Genomic DNA, 19778 nt, shown 5'->3' with positions numbered 1-19778 from the left:
TCTTCTCATTGTGTTTTGCCTAATGGTAATAATTCCTACCAACCGTGTATTATCTCCCAGTGCAAGGTAATAAAATAGGCCTTTTATATGTGTTATTGGTTGACCCTCACAGCAAGGAATTCTCTACATATTTCAAAGGAGGAAACAAACTGTGGAGTTCAGTCACACAGCTGCTAAGCGGCAGAGTCAGACCTTAAGCTAACCTCTAACTCCACAGTGTGTACACTTTCAGGTCACTGCATTTGATACTCTTCTTTGTCTTTGTTTATTGAGTCATAATTCACATACCACAAAATTCCCTCTTGTAAAGGATACAAATTCAGTGGTTTTTAAGTGTATTTACAAGGTTATACAGGCCATCGCCACTATGTGATTCCAGAACACTTTCATTACCCTAGAAAGAAACTTCAAACCTATTAGCAGCTAGTAATCCTCAGTCTTCCTTTCTGCCCCAGCCCCTGGCAACCAGTGACAGTTTCTGTCTCTATGGATTTACCTATTGTGAACATTTCATATAAGGGGAGTACTACAATATATGGCTTTTTGTGACAGGCCTCTTTCACTTTGCATAAGGCTTTGAGGGGTCGTCTGTGTTGTAGCATGTATCAGTATTTTATTCCTTTTTATGGCTAAATATTTGATTATGGAGATGCACCACATTTTCTTTATCTATTAGTTGATGAGTGTTTGGATTGTTTCCATATGTCAACTGTTAAGAATAGTGCTTCTGTAAACATTCATACATTTGTTTTTGTGTAGGCATATGTTTTCAGTTCTCTTGGGTATATATCTAGGAGTAGAATTGATGGATCACATGGTAATACATAGATCGCATCACTGACTCAGCGGACATGAATTTGAGAGATAGCAAAGGACAGGGAAGGCTGGCGTGCTGCAGTCCATGGGCTGGCAAAGACTTGGACATGACTTAGAGACTGAACAACTATGGTAACTCTATATCTAACCTTTTGAGGAACTGCTAGTCTGTTTTCCGAAGTGGCTGTACTATTTTATATTCCCACCAATGGGCTATGAGAGTTCAAGTTTCCCTGTATCCTCATGAACATTTGTTGTTGTCTTTTTTAAAGATGGACAGAACTTATCAACTAAACAGCAACAACAACAATCCTAGTAGATATGAAGTGATATTTCGTGATTTTGACATGCTTTGCCCTTAGAGCAAATGAGATTGAGCATCTTTTCATGTGCTTATTAGCCATTTACATATCTTCTTTGTAGAGATGTGGTATAATTCCTCTGCCTTTTTTAATTAGTTAATTTATTTTTGGCCACACCACACGGCATGTAGGATCTTAGTTCCTCCACCAGTGATTGAATCCATACCTCTTGCATTGGAAACTCGGAATCTTAACTACTGGACCACCAGGGAAGTCCCCCTTTGCTTATTTTAAATAGGATTTTTCGTATTTTTATTGTTGATTTTAAGAGCACCTTTTGTGATAGGCATTTTCCTTTTTTTAAATGATTTTTTGCTGTGCTGGGTCTTTGTTGCTGTGTGGTCTTTTCTGTAGTTGTGGTGAACTGGGGCTACTCCCTAGTTGCAGTGCGAGGGCTTCGCATTGCTTTGGCCTTTTGTTAAAGAGCATAGGCTCTAAGGCCTGTGGGCTTTAGGAGCTGTGGCTCCTGGGCTCTAGAGCACAAGCTCAATAGTTGTGGCACATGGGCTTAGTTGCTCTGTGGCATGTGGGCTCTTCCTGGATCAGGGATTGAACCTGTGGGAAACCCAAGACTTCTTTATGTCTTATTGGTGCTTTGATCCTTATCAGTACCCCAGATTTTCTCCCATTCTGTGGGTCTTTTTACTTTTTTGAGCCTGTCCTTAAAAGCACAAACATTTACATTTTGATGATGTTCAGTTTTTTTTCTTCGTTGTTTGTACTTAAATGTGTTATATCTAAGAAACTATTGCCTAATTGGAGGTCTTGAAAACATATCAATGTTTTCTTCTAAGTGTTTTATAAATGTAGCTCTTAAATTTGGTTTTGATCTATTTTGAAAGTATATGATATGAGTTTGGGGGTCAGGCTTCATTTTGTTGTATGTGAATATTCAGTTGTCCCAGCACTATTTGTTAAAAATATTTTTTCCTCTTTATTGAATTGTCTTGGCAGCCTTGTTGAAAATTAATTTATTATATTTCTGGATTCTCAATTCTCTTCTGATGATCTACATGTATATATTTGACTTCGTTGACCACTTTCGTATGCAAATGCTTCTTGATTTTGACAGTTTATCATCTTGGGTCTCCTTGTTTCTCTTGTCATAGAGTCTTCCTTCCCTTACTCCTACATCCACAGTCTTAAGGACTCCAGTTTTTTAAAAAAAAATCTTCCCCGGTTCACGTGCACACATTTAGTATGCTCTGGCTCTCTTCTCCATCTCAGGACAGGTGTACCTTGAATTCTTTAAGTGATCTTCCATGCTTTCTTTTCCTTCACTCCTTTTTTTTTGGTGGGAGTGCCATGCCAATGAGCTTGTGGAATTTTAGTTCCTTGTCAGGGATTGAACCAGATCTTCAGCAGTGAAAATGTAGAGTTGTCACCATTGGATCGCCAGGGAATTCCCTCCCTCACTCTTAATAATCAAGGGTTATCATATCATTTTACCCCAGCCTTTACAGTTTACTATTGCTCTTTCCTGGGCTCTTTCCCTGCCTGCCCCAATTTATTTATTTTTATTTGGCTGCTCCAGGTCTCAATTATAGCAAACAGGATCCTTAGTTGTAGTATGTGGGATCCAGTTCCCTGACCAGGAATCAAACCCAGGCCCCCTGCATTAGGAGCTTGGGGTCTCAGCCATCTGGACCACCAGGGAAGTCCCCTTTCCTGGGCTCTTATTGTGGCTTTGTGATCTGTATCTCTGGTCAGGTTTATTATATGTTAGGTTGACTTGGATTTCCTTCTTTGGCTCAGGGATTCTTCTTTGTACTCTGTCTATGGCTTTCCACCCTCCATCATCTGATGCTTGCTTTTATACACATCCCTCATTTCCAAGTTAGACTACTCAGCCCTCAAATACACCTTTTTATTGTATATACAACCTGTTTCGTGGTCCTAAGACCATAAGCATTAAGCATTACAAAGCCTGACTCTGTCATTTACTATTAGGTGACTTGGTTAAGTTAGTTAACTTGTCTAAACTTGAGTTGTCTCTTCTGTATAGAAGGGCTAATACCACTTACTTTTCGGTGGTGGATAGGATTAAATAAAATATGCGTAGTGTCATGGAGTGGACATTGAATAAATGTTAGATATTGGTATGTTGCTGTTCCTTTTGCTTGAGGTACTAACTCCCTTAACTCTGCTGCCCCAAATTCTTCCTGTCCTTTGACGGTAGATTCTATTTCAGAGTACTGTGTCTTCCATAAAACTGTTGCTGGCATTTCACTTATATCCCAACCTGGTCATTAGTGCTTCCTTTTTTGGCCCTATGCTATTTTATGCCTTTCTTAAAGCTTGTATGTTAAAAATGACACATAATTTCTGTATGATCATTTCTTTTCTGATTTATAAACTATTTGAAAGTAAGTCTTGCTCAGCTTCATATATCCCTGGCATTGGATTTGTTTTAGTGTGTAATAAGCTCTCAATAAATAGATGAAACTATTGCTTAATATTAAGGCAAATATCTTTTTTGCAAGACTTAAGAGACAACTTCGTATGTGAGTAAATAGCTTTTCCTAATGTATTCCCATAGCACCTTGTCCACAGGGCTATTTTAATTCTGGTTGCATTGTAATATTCCCTGATTTGTGGGCCCTTTGAGTACAGATGCCTTGTTAATCAGCTTTTAATTGTTTGCTTGTCTGTCTTCCCCCTCCATAGAGCTCAAGGAGGACATGGGCTGTTTCTTGAGCACTGTATCACTGGCACCTAATATAATTTTTGAAGTGCTCAAATATTTGTTGAATAAATAAAGAAATGAATGATTGAGCACTCATTTTAAGTACCGTAAAGTAACATTTTTGTTAAACATCCACGTAATTGTCATGTGTCTGTATCTTAGACCCAGGAAAACTTTTAACTATCAAATTCTTCATTGTGAATTATTTCTCACAATACACATAGACATATACACAGAGCTTGTCTTTCTTAGCCTAATTAATATATGAATCTGAGGGTGAATTTGTTTCTGCCCTCCAAGAGTCTGTTTTCCCAGTCCTGTGGAAGTTCTGTAATCAAATCTGCTGGCCTCCAAAGTCAAATTCCCTGGTAGTTCTCAGCCCCTTTGCCGATCTCTAGGTTGGGAAATCTGTTGTGGGTTCTAGAACTTTCTTACCAGTATGAGAGAATTTCTTTGGTATAATTGTTCTGCAGTTTGTGAGTCATATGCTCAGCAGCTCAATGGTGGGGCTAATGGTAGCCTCCTCCAAGAGGGCTTATGCCACACGGTGTGTGATCCAGGTCTGCTGCAGCCAGAGCCCTGTCCCTGCAGTAGGCCACTGCTGATCCGTGCCTCCACAGGAGACACTAAAACCCTCAAAGGCAGGTCTGGCTTAGTTAGTCTCTGTGGGGTCTCTGGGTTCTGGTGTGCACAAAGTTTTGTTTGAGTTCTCTGAGCATCTCTGGTGGGTATGGGGTTTGATTCTAAACATGATTTCGCCCCTCTTGCCGTCTTGTTGGGGGTTCTCCTTTGCCCTTGCACGTGGGTTTTTTTTTTTTTTTTGGTGGGATCCAACATTCTCCGGTCGATGGTTTTTCAGCAGTGAGCTGCAATTTGGGAGTTCTCCCAGGAGAAGATGAGTCCATGTCCTTCTATTCCATCATCTTGTTAGTAAGACTTGCTTACTTACCATGTTGTTATAAGACTGAGCCAGACTTGCTGTGAGTGTCCAGGAGTCTCCGGTGGAGGCCTGGGTCTACAGTGTCCTGCTGCAGGGTCAGGGGCAATGAATACAACAGTGCATGCTTTGAAGGAGGCCGCCATTACCTTCATTACCCCTACCATAGTTTGGCCTCAGGCCAAACAACAGGGAGGGAACATAGCCCCACTCATCAACAGAAAACTGGATTAAAGAGTTACCAAGCATTAGAACAAGAGTCAGTTTCCCCTATAGCCAGTCTCTCTCATCAGGAAGCTTCCATAAACCTATTCTCCATATCCATCAGAGGGCAGACAGAATGAAAACCACAATCACACAAAACTAACCAAACTGATCACATGGACCACAACCTTGTCTAACTCAATGAAACTATGAGCCGTGCCACGTAGGGGTACCCAAGACAGATGGATCAGAGCAGAGAGTTCTGACAAAACGAGGTCCACTGAAGAAGGGAATGGCAAACCACTTCAGTATTCTTGCCTTGAGAACCCCATGAACAGTATGACAAGACAAAGATAGGAATCTGAAAGATGAACTTCCCAGGTCGGTAGGTGCCCCATAAGCTACTGGAGAAGAGTGGAGAAATAACTCCAGAAAGAATGAAGAGATGGAGCCAAAGTGAAAACAGTATCCAGTTGTGGATGTGACTGGTGATGGAAGTCAAGTCTGATGCTGTAAAGAACAGTATTACATAGGAACCTGGAATGTTAGGTCCATGAATCAAGGTAAATTGGAGGTGATCAGACAGGAGCTGGAAAGGGTGAACATCGACATTTTAGGAATTAGTGAACTAAAATGGATGGGAATGGGCGAATTTAATTCAGATGACTGTGGTCAAAAATCCCTTAGAAGAAATGGAGTACCCTCATAGAAAACATGAGTCTGAAATGCAGTGCTTGGGTTCCAAATCTCAAAAACGACAGAGTGATCTCTGTTTCCAAGGCAAACCATTCAGTGTCACAGTAATCCAAGTCTGTGCCTCAACCGTAAATGTTGAAGAAGCTGAAGTTGAAAGGTTCTGTGAAGACCTACAAGACCTTCTAGAACTAACACCAAAAAATGATGTCCTTTTCATCATAGAGGACTGGAATGCAAAAGTGGGAAGTCAAGAGATACCTGGAGTAACAGACAGGTTTAGTCTTGGAGTAAAAAATGAAGCAGGGCAAAGGTTAACAGCATTTTGCCAAGAAAAGGCACTGGTCATAGCAAACACCCTCTTCCAAAAACACAAGAGAAGACTCTACACATGGTTATCACCAGATGGTCAAAACCGAAATCAAATTGATTATATTCTTTGCAGCCACAGATGGAGAAGCATTATAGAGTCAGCAAAAACAAGACTGGAGGCTGACGAGGCTCAGATCATAAGCTCTTTATTGCAAAATTCAGACTTAAATTGAAGAAAGTAGGGAAAACCACTAGACTGTTCAGGTATGACCTAAATAAAATCCCTTATGATTATACAGCAGAAGTGAGAAATAGATTTCAGGGATTAGATCTGATAGACAGAGTGCCTGAAGAACTATGGATGGAGATTCGTGACATTGTACAGGAGGCAGGGATCAAGACCATCTCTAAGAAGAAATGCAAAAATGCAAATTGGTTGTCTGAGGAGGCCTCACAAATAGCTGAGAAAAGACAAGCTAAAAGCAAAGAGGAAAAGAGAAGATACACCCATTTGAATGCAGAGTTCCAAAGAATAGCAAGGAGAGATAAGAAAGCCTTCCTCAGTGATCAATGCAGAGAAATAGAGGAAAACAATATGATGGGAAAGACTAGAGATCTCTTCAAGAAAATTAGATACATTTCATGCAAAAATGGGCCCAATAAAGGACAGTAATGGTATGGACCTAACAGAAGCAGAATAGATTAAGAAGAGGTGGCAAGAATACACAGAAGAAATGTACAAAAAAAGATCTTAATGAGATGGATAACCACAGTGGTGTGATCACTCACCCAGAGCCAGACATCCTGGAGTGGGAAGTCAGGTGGGCCTTAGGAAGCATCACTGCGAACAAAGCTAGCGGAGGTGATGGAATTCCAGTAGACCTATTTCACATCCTGAAAGATGATGCTGTGAAAGTGCTGCACTAATATGCCAGCAAATTCGGAAAACTCAGTAGTGGCAACAGGACTGGAAAAGTTCAGTTTTCATTCCACTCCCAAAGACAGGCAATGCCAAAGAATGCTCAAACTACCGCACAATTTCCCTCATCTCACCATGCTAGCAAAGCAGTGCTCAAAATTCTCCAAGCCCGGCTTCAGCAGTACATGAACCAAGAACTTCCAGATGATCAAGCTGGATTTAGAAAATGCAGAGGAACCAGAGATCAAATTGCCAACATCTGTTGGATCACTGAAAAACAAGAGAGTTCCAGAGAAACATCTACTCTGCTTTATTGACTACGTCAAAGCCTCTGACTGTGTGGATCACAACAAACTGTGGAAAATTCTTTAAGAGATGGGAATACCACTCTATGGGCATACCACCCTGAATGTGCCCGATCTTGTCTGATCTCGGAAGCTAAGCAGGGTCGGGCCTGGTTAGTACTCGGATGGGAGATGGGAGTACCAGACCACCTGCCTCCTGAGAAATCTGTATGCACGTCAAGAAGCAACAGTTAGACCCAAACATGGAACAACGGACTGGTTCCAGATTGGGAAAGGAGTACATCAAGGCTGTATCTTGTTACCCTGTTTATTTAACTTATATGCAGAGTACATCATGTGCAATGCTGGGCTGGATGAAGCACAAGCTGGAATTCAGATTACCAGGAGAAATACCAAAAACCTCAGATGACACCACCCTTACGGCAGAAAGTGAAGAGGAACTAAAGAGCCTCTTGATGAAGGTGAAAGAGGAGAGTGAAAAAGCTGGCTTAAAACTCAGCATTCAAAAATGAAGATCATGATATTCGGTCCCATCACTTCATGGCAAATAGGTGGGAAACAATGGAAACAGAGACTTATTTTCTTGGGCTCCAAAGTCACCACAGATGGTGACTGGAGCCATGAAATTAAAAGACGCTTGCTCCTTGGAAGAAAAGCTATGACCAACCTAGACAGCTTATTAAAAAGCAGAGACATATACTTTAAAGGCAAAGGTCCATTTAATCAAAGCTACGGTTTTTCCGGTAGTCATGTATGGATGTGAGAGTTGGACCGTAAAGAAAGCTGAGTGCCTAATAATTGATGCTTTTTAACTATGGTGTTGGAGAAGACCCTTGTGAGTCTCTAGGACAGCAAGGAGATCAAACCAGTCAATTCTAAAGGAAATCAGCCCTGAACATACATCAGAAGGACTGTTGCTGTAGCTTGAAGCTCCAATACTTTGGCCACCTGATTTGAAGAACTGACTCATTGGAAAAGACTCTAGTGCTGGGAAAGATTGAAGGCAGAAGAAGGGGACGAAAGAGGATCAGATGGTTGGATGGCATCACTGACTTGATGGACATGAGTTTGTGCAACCTCTGGGAGTTAGTGACAGACAGGGAAGCCTGGCGCATGGCAGTCGATGAGGTTGCAGAGAGTCAGACATGACTGAGCGACTGAACTGAGGGTGAATTTAACTCCCCCACTAAAGCGCGTATTCTACAACTAAAATTTTGATAGTTAAGAGAAGTTTTGTAGGTCTCCTCAGAATTAGCGTGGCTTCATGAGAGTGTGCTTTTTTACATTTGTGGAAGAGATAAGAGAGTGAATAGCCTTTAGGCTTTAATCTGAAGTGGACACGTTCAGTTGATGGAGGGAGTAATTGCTTTTCCAGGAATCCAAAGATAGTCACCATAGAGAGGAACAGGCCCTGGCTCTTCTGCTACTTCCAACTATAAGAAAAGAGAAAACGATAAGCAGCTTAACTGATTATTATTAGAAACACGTAACAAAAAAGTATAAGTTACTTTACAAGTTTCTAGGAAATGTTAGAACTTCTTAGCATTGTTGAAGGTGGGATTGTATAAGCTAGATATTCCTCATAACTAGTAAAATGTATATATTTTTAGGTTAATTTTTAAAGTTATGAATATGATATCTGTTACAGAAAATGTTTTTATAAATACAGAATAATGTAGAATTAGATTGTATCTTATATAATTATTTGTTTTTACTCCAGTCTTTTTCCTTTTTTTTAAAGCACAGATTATATACATTTATCATTTCATCTTTTTTCTGTTGACGATTTCATAAACTTTAACATTTTTCATATATATGTTAATATTTGCATACTAGTCAATTGTAGGCTTTACCATAATTTACTTAACTAGATACTTGCTTGGGCATTTGAACTGTTGGAAGTGTTTTGCTATGAGGAAGATGAATGAGTCCGTGACTAGGTCTTGTCTTTTCACATACCAGTGAGTTTCTGTTTGAGCTCTATGCATTAGACAGTTGAAATGCCTAATGAGGTGTGGTGTTCCTTCATAATGGTTGCTATGTTTCTGTATCATTCTTTGGATGTGCGGGTAGATTGTGTTAGATCCATTTTTTTCTTCCCATTCAAATCTTGAATTTTTTTCCCTATAGGATACATACAGTGGTCCTTTTTGGAAAGGAGTATTACTAGATCAATGGAAAGAAGTATTTTTTTTCTTATTGGAAAGAAGTATTTTTCAGGCTTTTGATATGTAGTGCTAAATCACTTTGCAGATACTGTGCTTTTACCAGGAATACATGCAGTTGCTTGTCTTAGTGACAGCTAGAAGACAAATGCAAGAGGAAAATAGCAGAAATGAAAATCCTTAAATTCTGTGTATGAATATACAAAGTTTGAATTATCGTTTTTTTAAATGTAGACCAGTTATTTGGTTCATTCCTGCTGAGTTTATTTTCCATTCTGTAAAACAGGTGATTTGATGAAGAGTGCTGCAGGAGAGTTTGCAGATGATCCCTGCTCTTCTGTGAAGCGTGGCAATATGGTTCGGGCAGCTCGGGCTTTGCTCTCTGCTGTTACCCGGCTGCTTATTTTGGCTGACATGGCAGATGTCTACAAATTACTTGTTCAGCTGAAACTTGTAAGTACAGGCTGATGTCTGTGATTTGTTCTGTCACAGTGAGGCTGCTGCTGGCCATACTTAGTTCAGCATTCCTTAGGATTTGGTTTGGTTATGAACTTGGTTTACCTAAGTGGACCAGGAATGTTTTTAATTTCCACTTGCTCCTCTATTCCACGTGGACATCATACTGGCTGTGCTGTGGGCCTATGTTGTCTTTGCAGAAAAGGTATTGTTTTTGACTTCTTCCCTTTTTGTGGTAGTGATTAAGCATTTCTTTGTACCAGTAGAGTTCCAGAGTTGAGAAATCAAGATATGGTAAATTATATCCTTTTACATGAAAGCCAAAATAATACAGTCTTTTCCTACCTCCCGTAAAACTCCCATGTGGTACCTGCCCAAATGTAAATTTAAGGGGAAGTTTGGATTATTATCTGAGTAGCTGTTGAAAGGAATAAAAAGTTCTAGATCTTCTTTATGTACAGACTTGGATTGTTGAGAATTTTTCTTTTGTGGGGTTTTGTTTTATAGGTAGAAGATGGTATCTTGAAACTGAGGAATGCTGGCACTGAACAGGACTTGGGAATACAGTATAAAGCCCTGAAACCTGAAGTGGATAAACTGAACATTATGGCAGCCAAAAGACAACAGGTACGGTCATGATTTGGGGATATATTTAAGTTGTTTATATTATTACCTAGTGGGAAAAATCCATTTAACCTAAGTCTTCAAAAGGTGCCAATATCTCCCTCTTCTAATATAGTTCCGTTAAGACGTTTAGTTTATGATGTGTCCTTCAGTAACTAAAGTTAGAATTAGGTTGTATCCATATTATGCTCCTGTTTTGATTCTTGTGAAAATTTTACTTCAGGTACCTTAGCAGTTTGCAATAGCATTCGGAGAAGTGATACGCCTTTCTTCTCTGTGTTCAAGGATGAACTTGAGTTGATGGTGAAATTTAATTCAGACTTCTAAAAATCCAGTCAAAAATATATTGGAATTCTATATCAGAAAGTACCTTGCCCTCCATATTTTGTAACTTTTAAGTATTTCTTATCATTTGTTATTACTAGATTTCATAGTATTAGGAATTTATGTTGTGTGACATGTGGATCAGTGTTCTTATTTTTCCAGCTTTTGCTCACCCTTTGGTGTTTTGCTCTTGGGATGCTTGAAGTCTTCCTGTGCCCTTTCTATTGGATGCTGTGTGTTAGATGCATGTTCTCTAGAGGGGATACATGTGTCACCTTCTGACTAATAACTTGCACAGCCCTGATTAAGCTTGAGCTATTCTTATTTCTTAAAAGTCCTGAAAAGATGAATTCTTATTATTGTTAGCTGATACCTATATTGGTTAGGATAATTTTGCACCGCAGTTTACAGAAAACCTAGCCTCCTAAATTGCATGAACATTGGGGGGTTTATTTTCTCACTGATTATAAGCCCCAGAATAGGTTAAGTGACTTCAGGGTTGTTTAATTTAAAGGTTTTACAAGTATCATCAAGGTTTCCATGTCTTTACATTTTCCAGCAGTGCCATCTTCAGTGTGCGTCACTGAAGAGGCTGTAGGCATGGCATTTACACACAGTCGGTATGTCCAGTGAGGAAAGAAAAGGTTGTTTCTTCCATATGTCTCTTTGAATAAGCAAATGATCTAGAAGCCTTTAACAGATTTGCCCTAAATAATGGATTGTATAATGTGCCCATTCCTTACTGATCATTGGAAAGAGGAAAGCAATTAACTATATCTGACTCGGGGTAATGAAAGTCTCCTTTCTGCTGTGACAGGGTAGACCTTCCTGAGAACAGGAACATTCAACAAGAGCGCTCTGACAGGCATGAGGAAAATGGGGTCCGTAATGTAAATGTTCAGTATATTACAGCTTCAGCTTTGGAGACTTAGACTTTGATTTGATTACATTAACATTAGAATAAAAATTGAGAAGATTGAATTAAATAATGTATGTGAAGTATTTAATATAGCACCAGATTCTTAGTAGGCCCTCAGCAGTGGGCAGTTGGTGAATAGTAGTTACTGCTCGTATTTCAAGCTATAAGATGTGATCAGACTGAATCTGCACATACGGGATCCTGATTTTACATTTCCAGTACTTAGTATTATACATGATAATATAGCTAGATTTGTTGTATTGCCTGAGTAATTTAGTTAATGTAGGCTCAGTGCTCTTTTATCATTTGTCCTTGAATTAGCTTATGTCTCTATCACATAAATCACAGTTATTTTTTTCTTTTTGCTGGACCTGTTTAATCCTAAGAAGAACTTGTTGTATGATAGTATGGTTATTCTATAAATATGGCAAGCTGCCAAAATTATGTTCACAGTTGATTTTACTGGATGTTCTTGATATAAGTTCTCTTTTGAATATGTGAAATAAATGTTATATTTTAAAAATAGTTTGATGAATAGTCCTACTCTCTTAAAACCTAGTCTGATCTTGATTTATGAAGACTTACTATTATTTGAGGAAAGTGAGAATATTTAGACTGACACTATTGCATATCTTTCAAAATGGTGGAATAAGTAAATTAATGATGTTCTTGAGATAAACACAGTAATAGTCCAGAATTTTGTATGCTACTGGAGAAACGTACTGGAGAAAAATGTTACCTGAGTTTTAATTCTGTGTGCTTTGAGTCCATGAAGAGTTCCTTAATTATAAGTCCCTGATGTATTAAAAAAAAAACGCTTCCCAAATAAGATGTCATAGGAATCTTGAAGTTACTCGTTAATGTGCCGGAAGATCTTCTATAAGCCCCTCCATATCTGTTTTCTGCCCTTGATTACCCTACTCTCTGCCCCAAGAGCCTAACCTGTCTACAGGACTGCATCCAGTGGCTTCTTTCCCCTCTGGCTTCTGGTTGGGTTGGCTAGTGGGAGCACCATTAGGAGATCAGAGGGCAGTGAACTGGGGTTTATCCCTACCTCCTGGTTGTCCTTGGTGGCTAAATGTCGTAGCCTCTTTTGGGTTGTGTTCTCCCTCTGCCTCATTCCCAGGTTTCTGGTAACTGCTGTCTCATTTCGTCTCTTTGGGCCCAAGTGCCCTAATAGCCTGTGGTTTTTCTGTACTTTATCTCCATAATTTTGTAACATAGTCTCTCAACATCTTTGAATTACCTAGTTTGGTCTTACCATATGTTTTCTGCTGGTATCTTGAGTGATAGATTCTAAAGTTTGTCTTGGGTTTGTAGTATTTCCTGGTCACTTACAGTTTTCCTTGGGCCTGATTCTTTAACCTTTATCCTCCTACAGTAGAATATGTTGAATAGGTTGGCTCTGGGTGCCTGTGTGCCCCCGATCATAATACAACCTATTATAGGGCCTGGGGCTTGGTGTGTATTTCTTGAAACTAATGGAAAAGGTCAGTTTTTATTCCAATCCCAAAAAAAGGCAATGCCAAAGAATGCTCAAACTATGGCACAATTGCACTCATCTCACACGCTAGTAAAGTAATGCTTAAAATTCTCTAAGCCAGGCTTCAGCAGTATGTGAGCCATGAACTTCCAGATGTTCAAGCTGGTTTTAGAAAAGGCAGAGGAACCAGCGATCAAATTGCCAACATCCGCTGGATCATGGAAGAAGCAAGAGAGTTCCAGTAAAACATCTATTTCTGCTTTCTTGACTACGCCAAAGCCTTTGACTGTGTGGATCACAATAAATTGTGGAAAATTCTGAAAAAGATGGGAGTAGATCATGAGAAACGCTGGGCTGGAAGAAGCACAAGCTGGAATCAAGATTGCCTGGAGAAATATCAATCGCCTCAGATATGCAGATGATACCACTCTTTTGGCAGAAAGTGAAGAAGAACTAAAAAGCCTCTTGATGAAAGTGAAAGTGGAGAGTGAAAAAGTTGGCTTAAAGCTCAACATTCAGAAAAGGAAGATCATGGCATCTGGTTCCATCACTTCATGGGAAATAGATGGGGAAACAGTGGCTGACTTTATTTTTTTGTGCTCCAAAATCACTGCAGACAGTGATAGCAGCCATTAAATTAAAAGATGCTTACTCCTTGGAAGGAAAGTTATGACCAACCTAGATAGCATATTGAAAAGCCGAGATACTACTTTGCCAGCAAAGGTCCATCTAGTCAAGGGTATGGTTTTTCCAGTGGTCATGTATGGATATGAGAGTTGGACTGTGAAGAAAGCTGAGCGCCGAAGAATTGATGCTTTTGAACTATGGTGTTGGAGAAGACTCTTGAGAATCCCTTGGACTGCAAGGAGATCCAACCAGTCCATTATAAAGGAGATCAGTCCTGGGTGTTCATTGAAAGGACTGATGCCGAAGCTGAAACTCCAATACGTTGGCCACCTCATGCGAAGAATTGACTCATTGGAAAAGACTCTGATGCTGGGAAAGATTGAGGGCAGGAGGAGAAGGCGACAACAGAAGATGAGATGGCTGGATGGCATCACTGACTCGATGGACATGAGTTTGAGTGAACTCCGGTAGTTGGTGATGGACAGGGAGGCCTGGTGTGCTGCGACTCATGGGGTTGCAAAGAGTCGGACACGACTGAGTGACTGAACTGAACTGAATGCTTTTCTTGGGAATTAAATAGCAATTCATTTTATCCTAATGTGCCAGCCTGGTGGAATCTTCACTCTCTGTTTTAGGTACTTTCCACTGGCCTCCTTTAGTTACTGGTCACAGTTTTCCACACTTTGTGTTTTCTGGCAGAATTCCTCTACTGCTGTGTGCTTAGTATCCTAGTCTGTTTTCACCTTTGACCTTTCTTTCTCTCCCCAGGTGTGTTATATAATAGTTCACTTCCTCATCAAGCCTTTTATCTTTAGAGGTAACCCTAGTCCAGAAAAGGGATTTCCTCACGAGCAGTATTTGGATATGATGTGCATACTTGGCTGCTTTAGCTCCCCTGTACCATTTAAGCAACAGCCACCCAGTGAGGAAATGCTGAACCTTATAAGGTGTACAGGAACTCTGGAATTTACCAGTTTGTCATTAAGGGTTTTTTGGAACATGGTGTAGGGGTGAGTATGGTGTTGAAAGTAATAGTGAATAACTTTCAAAAGGTGTTTACTATGCACTAAACACTGTTATAAGCACTTTGTAAGGACAAATTTGTTTAATCCTCACAAAAGTAGTGTAAAGTAGATCCTATAATTGATCAGATGTTAATTTTATAGATGGAGGAACTGTAGTGTAGCGAGGTTAATTAATTTGGCATGGACATTCATCTAGAAGTGGTAGATTCACTTTTGAACCTAGGCTGTATGGCTCCAGAACACAGGCATATTGTTTAATCTGCTACTGTAATTCCTAGTGCCTAGAACACTGCCTAGATACAATAGTGTTCAATAAATACATGTTTAACAAATGAGAGAAAAACCTCATTTTGCTGTACTGCAGATCCATCTGGAATGGGATTCTGTGTGTGTCCGTAATCTGTTACTTTCTTGGGCTAGAACATCATTTGCTGAGTAGAAGTTTTGAATTTCTATTAGACTGGCTGCAGACTCTTCTTTGACTGTCAGGGTGAAATAGATGGTAGGGGTAAGGATCTGCCATAGCACCGACGCTGGTTTTTCTGAGGAGGACTACTTCTGCCTTACATTGTCAGCTCTGCCTCCCTAAAATGCTAAAGATGGACTACTTTGATGTTTACGTTCCACCCACCCAGGTACACGAGCTTGTTAAGACAGGTTTGTTAAAAACATAGTGCTTCTTACCTAGTCTGTCAACTCTGATTTTCGTGATTATTTTTCTGAAGGTGTGAACAAATTGGTAACGGATAATATTGCCACTGTCTGTTTTATGTGTAAATCATGTGGACTGGATGGGTTTGACCATGGACAATTTTTTAAGTGTTGTCATTTGAATCTAAGAGAAGACATCTGATCAAAAGTAACTATGGCTGCAATTTTATATTGTTAAGAGGGACATGAGAGGAAATTGTCATTTGAATTTTCGGATCTTGGTTAGAAAGTGTTCTGGATTGCTTAGAACTTAGCTTCTGCTTCTTGGTTACTTGTGTGATGGTTAGTTCAAATTAGGTTGGAAGGAGTCATTTCCACTTTGTTTTGTTTGTTTCTGAGTTTGTTTGGTCACACTGGGGAATTAAGCCTAAAGTAGACCAAGGAACTCTAATTTTGTATGTAATCTATTAAATTGCTTAATAGTTTGCCCCCCCCCCCCCAATTAATCTGGATTACTTACCAGCCCCCTGTATCTTATTTTTGGCTGCATTGGATTTTAGTTGCAGGATGTGGGATCTAGTTTCCTGACCAGGGATCAGACCTGAATTGGGAGCATGGAGTCTCAGCCACTGGACCACCAGGGAAGTCCTAGCACTGTATATTTTGAAAAGTATTCTTATGATTGATCATTTTTCTTATTACAGTAACTAGTGCTGCCTTGTGATAGTGTCTGTTTTCCTATCTTTACTTAAAATCTAGTTCTTTATGCTATGGCAGAAGCACTTCTAAAAAGAGAGAAGCTAGAACACTTTAGCAGTTAGGACAAATGATGGTAGCTGTCATTTTTATCATAGATTAAAATGCATCCTCCTTGCTTGTAAAAAGAAGTCTGTCAAAGATACGTTGTGGTGAGGGCAAGATATTCAGAAAATGCCACACAGCACGTGTAAGCCTAGCCCTTTGTCGTAGCTTGAGTCTTAAAATGATCACCCTCTAAGTCCATGGTGTCCTTTTTGAGTATTGAACCTCATGTAGTCTTTGGGAAGGTAGGAGTTTATCATACCAGGCGGGGAAGTAGCTCTAGGAAACTTACGTGTTGAACAGGAATTGTGGCACCTATTATATAATAACTTTGGGTGACCACAAGTGTCTTTGCTAACCTTTGTAAAAGACTATGGTGATTTAGGCTGTGGATACTTAAGAAGTATCCACAAAGTTGATTGCAAAGTGTTTCTATAAAATAGAGGATATTATAAAGGCAAATGCCTTCTTAGAAAGCGTAAAAGTCCCTGAGGTTGTGGTGAAGGAAGACACTTAGGAAATGCCACACAGAACATGTGCACCAGCTGTTTAAGCATAATGGTGAGCCTCAACCCCCTGTCATAGCTTGAGTCTTGAAATGATCACTGATAATCAAAATCCACAGGGTCCTGTTTCTGAATATTTAGCCTAATGTATTATGCTACAGGGCATTTGAAGTGCTATGAGCTATTACTTGCAAATTCATATTCCAAATGAGATAAGAATTCTAGCAGGAAAAGTAAGCTGTCATATTGTACAAAGTTTCAATAAAGATGCAAACCTAAAACATAGTGAGATGAAGTTTCAGAAAAAAGCCAGTTTGGTGTCTCTAATGCTTAATTAGGAACTCATTTAGAAAGATGACCCATAAACAGTTAAGTCAGACTTTAAATTGAGTAATTGACTTTGCCCTTTCTAAGTCGGTTTTCTCTTACTGTTTACACGTGTTGTACTTACTTTAAAAACATTTAAATTATACTCTAGGTCTCAGTTGATGACATTAATATTGAAATTCTAGGATCACATATAAAATAGCTGAAACAGTTGGTGGTCAGTTATGGTTATCACTTACATTTTTTTTCTGTGGTGGCCAATCCACATTTACTGAAGACTTAGTTTTCTCTGAGTAATTGCAGTAATACAGGAATACCAGAAGTACTCCCTTCCCATCTAATTTATTGTTGGTATCACTTAGCATATTCACCCAGTTTACCAAGCAAATGCTGGTAGTTGAAACCATGTTAGGAACCTCAAATCATTTTAACTGTGGATTATAGTTATGGGATAGAGGAAATTGAGAAAGAATAGTTCACCTAAGACTGCATGTCTATAGAGTATTATAGTGAAATATTAATACAAACCTTTTGGGTTAAAGTCATGGAGTCCATGGACTTCAGATTTATGCCCTAATAATCTGGGTCCTAAGGTGGTCTTTGGGAGTGAAAGGGGAAACAAGATGTTCTGTACTTGGGAGAACAGCCTTCCATATCCTCACCTGGCTGGTTTGAGTAGTTTGTGGTTTTGAGATATCTGTGGTATCTCATCCCAAATTTCACAAAACTCTCTCAGTGAACTTTTATAACTTAATAAAAAAGAAGTCCTCTTAATAAATTTTGCTGTATTTAAATGTCTCTTTATTTTTTGTATTTTAGTTGAAATAGGTATATCCATCTTAATAAGGTTGTAATCAAGATGCTCGTTTTCATGGTTTTGTTTTTTATTAGTGCTCTTCTAGATGCCTTACATGCATTGTTCCATTTAATCCTCAAGGAATTTGTAAGAGAACAAAATACTGCTCCTATTTTACAGAAGGAGAAAGTGAGTATGGAGAGTTTAAATAGGATCATAATAGTGAAAACTAGAGCTGGAGATTGAAAATCAGGTCTTTGTGTTTTGGGAAAGTTTAAACTCTCAGCTAATAAGTCATACTGTGACCTTTGTGATGAACTTTCAAGCCAAACTGTTAATGGAAATAACATCTAATTAGCAGAAATTCTAACTTTTTAGAATTCACTGTCAAATTTGTATGAATAGAACCCATATTCTTGTTTTACTTTCGTAGGAACTGAAAGATGTGGGCCATCGTGATCAGATGGCTGCAGCCAGAGGAATCCTGCAGAAAAACGTTCCAATCCTCTATACTGCATCCCAGGCATGCCTACAGCACCCTGACGTTGCAGCCTACAAGGCCAACAGAGACCTGATATACAAGCAGCTGCAACAGGCAGTCACAGGAATTTCTAATGCAGCCCAGGCCACTGCATCAGATGATGCCTCTCAGCACCCAGGTGGAGGAGGAGGAGAACTGGCATATGCCCTCAATAACTTTGATGTAAGTTATACTTGGGATGAGACTTCAGGCTCTTGATGATCCCTCAAAGTTAATAGATTTGTGGGGAAATGTGATTAAGGTTTCTCATGATTGCTCAATTTAGACTTAGATTCGTGGTGTAAATTGAAAGAAATTTTATGAACCATCAGTCAACTTGATCTTGGCCTAAAGCATTTATCTTTTCTTCCCCCTCCCCTCCTGTCCCTTTTCACCATCCCTTCTCTTTTCTTTTTTAGTTTTAGTTAAACTTCTGAATTTTTGTAATGCAACTTGTGTTTCCTTATAGGTCATTCTTTAGATATGAATTCAATTCTTTTCAACCAAGATTTTAACCTTCTGGGAGATGTGAACCTATGGAAGATACAGAGGCAAAGTGCACTTAGGCTGTGTGCTCCAGATACTCACAGTCTAGTGAGAGTTATAGACACATCATAAATGACTACAGCAAAAGTGCTGTCATCTTAATCTTATTTGCCTAGACACACTTCTCAATAACTAAATTGTAATAAAGACAAAATTGAATCAAGTGGGAGCAAATTTAGAATTAAAATACTTTGTTAGCATAATGCCATATAATCACTTTTTATAAATGATGCCCCAGATATGTTCTGTGTATATATTCTGTGCACATACTATCCTATGTGTCAACTCTAGTCGCAATTTTTGGGGATGCATTTTATGGTTTTAAATTCCTACCCACAATGCCTCATGGCTTCCAGTAGATGGCAGCAGTTCAAGATATCTTTAAGTTTTTTTTTTTTTTTTTGAATCAACTGTTAATTTAAAAAAAAATTATCATAAGAGAAAATTACCTTTCAGGTGACAAGCATCCTTTCATAAGTAGGAATGCTTTGAAGTACAGAATGAATATAATAGAGTGCATTTTAACAGTTTTTCTTGATTTTTCTTTCCTTTGTCTCACCTCTTTACTTTGGCTTGGGTAAAGACAGTGTTAAGTCAAAAGTCTATGATGTTAGAACTGAATTTTTACTCCAGAGCCTTAAACATTAAATGAACTTACAGCAAATTCTTAAGATATATCTTACAATTAACTGGCACTGTTGTTTTTCCCCTTCAAATTTGACAGTATTAGCTACTGGCCTCATTCAAGGCAATAAGGGTTACATTTTGCCCTAA

The 19778-nt window shown here is 39.1% G+C and overlaps 1 protein-coding gene across 1 annotated transcript in view; it reads left to right on the top strand.

Annotated features, from left to right (window-relative positions):
* CTNNA1 (catenin alpha 1) overlaps positions 1-19778 on the top strand; it is a 173423-nt gene that overhangs the window by 46085 nt on the left and 107560 nt on the right. The window contains exons 4-6 of the mRNA XM_018050322.1: positions 9686-9852; positions 10363-10482; positions 18372-18641. Coding sequence (XP_017905811.1) covers positions 9686-9852; positions 10363-10482; positions 18372-18641 — 557 coding nt within the window. The remainder of the gene's footprint in view (positions 1-9685; positions 9853-10362; positions 10483-18371; positions 18642-19778) is intronic.

The sequence above is a fragment of the Capra hircus genome, chromosome 7 (assembly GCF_001704415.2).
Source record: "Capra hircus breed San Clemente chromosome 7, ASM170441v1, whole genome shotgun sequence".
In the NCBI taxonomy this organism is placed as follows: Eukaryota; Metazoa; Chordata; class Mammalia; order Artiodactyla; family Bovidae; genus Capra; species Capra hircus.
This window is presented reverse-complemented; position numbering and strand designations above follow the sequence as displayed.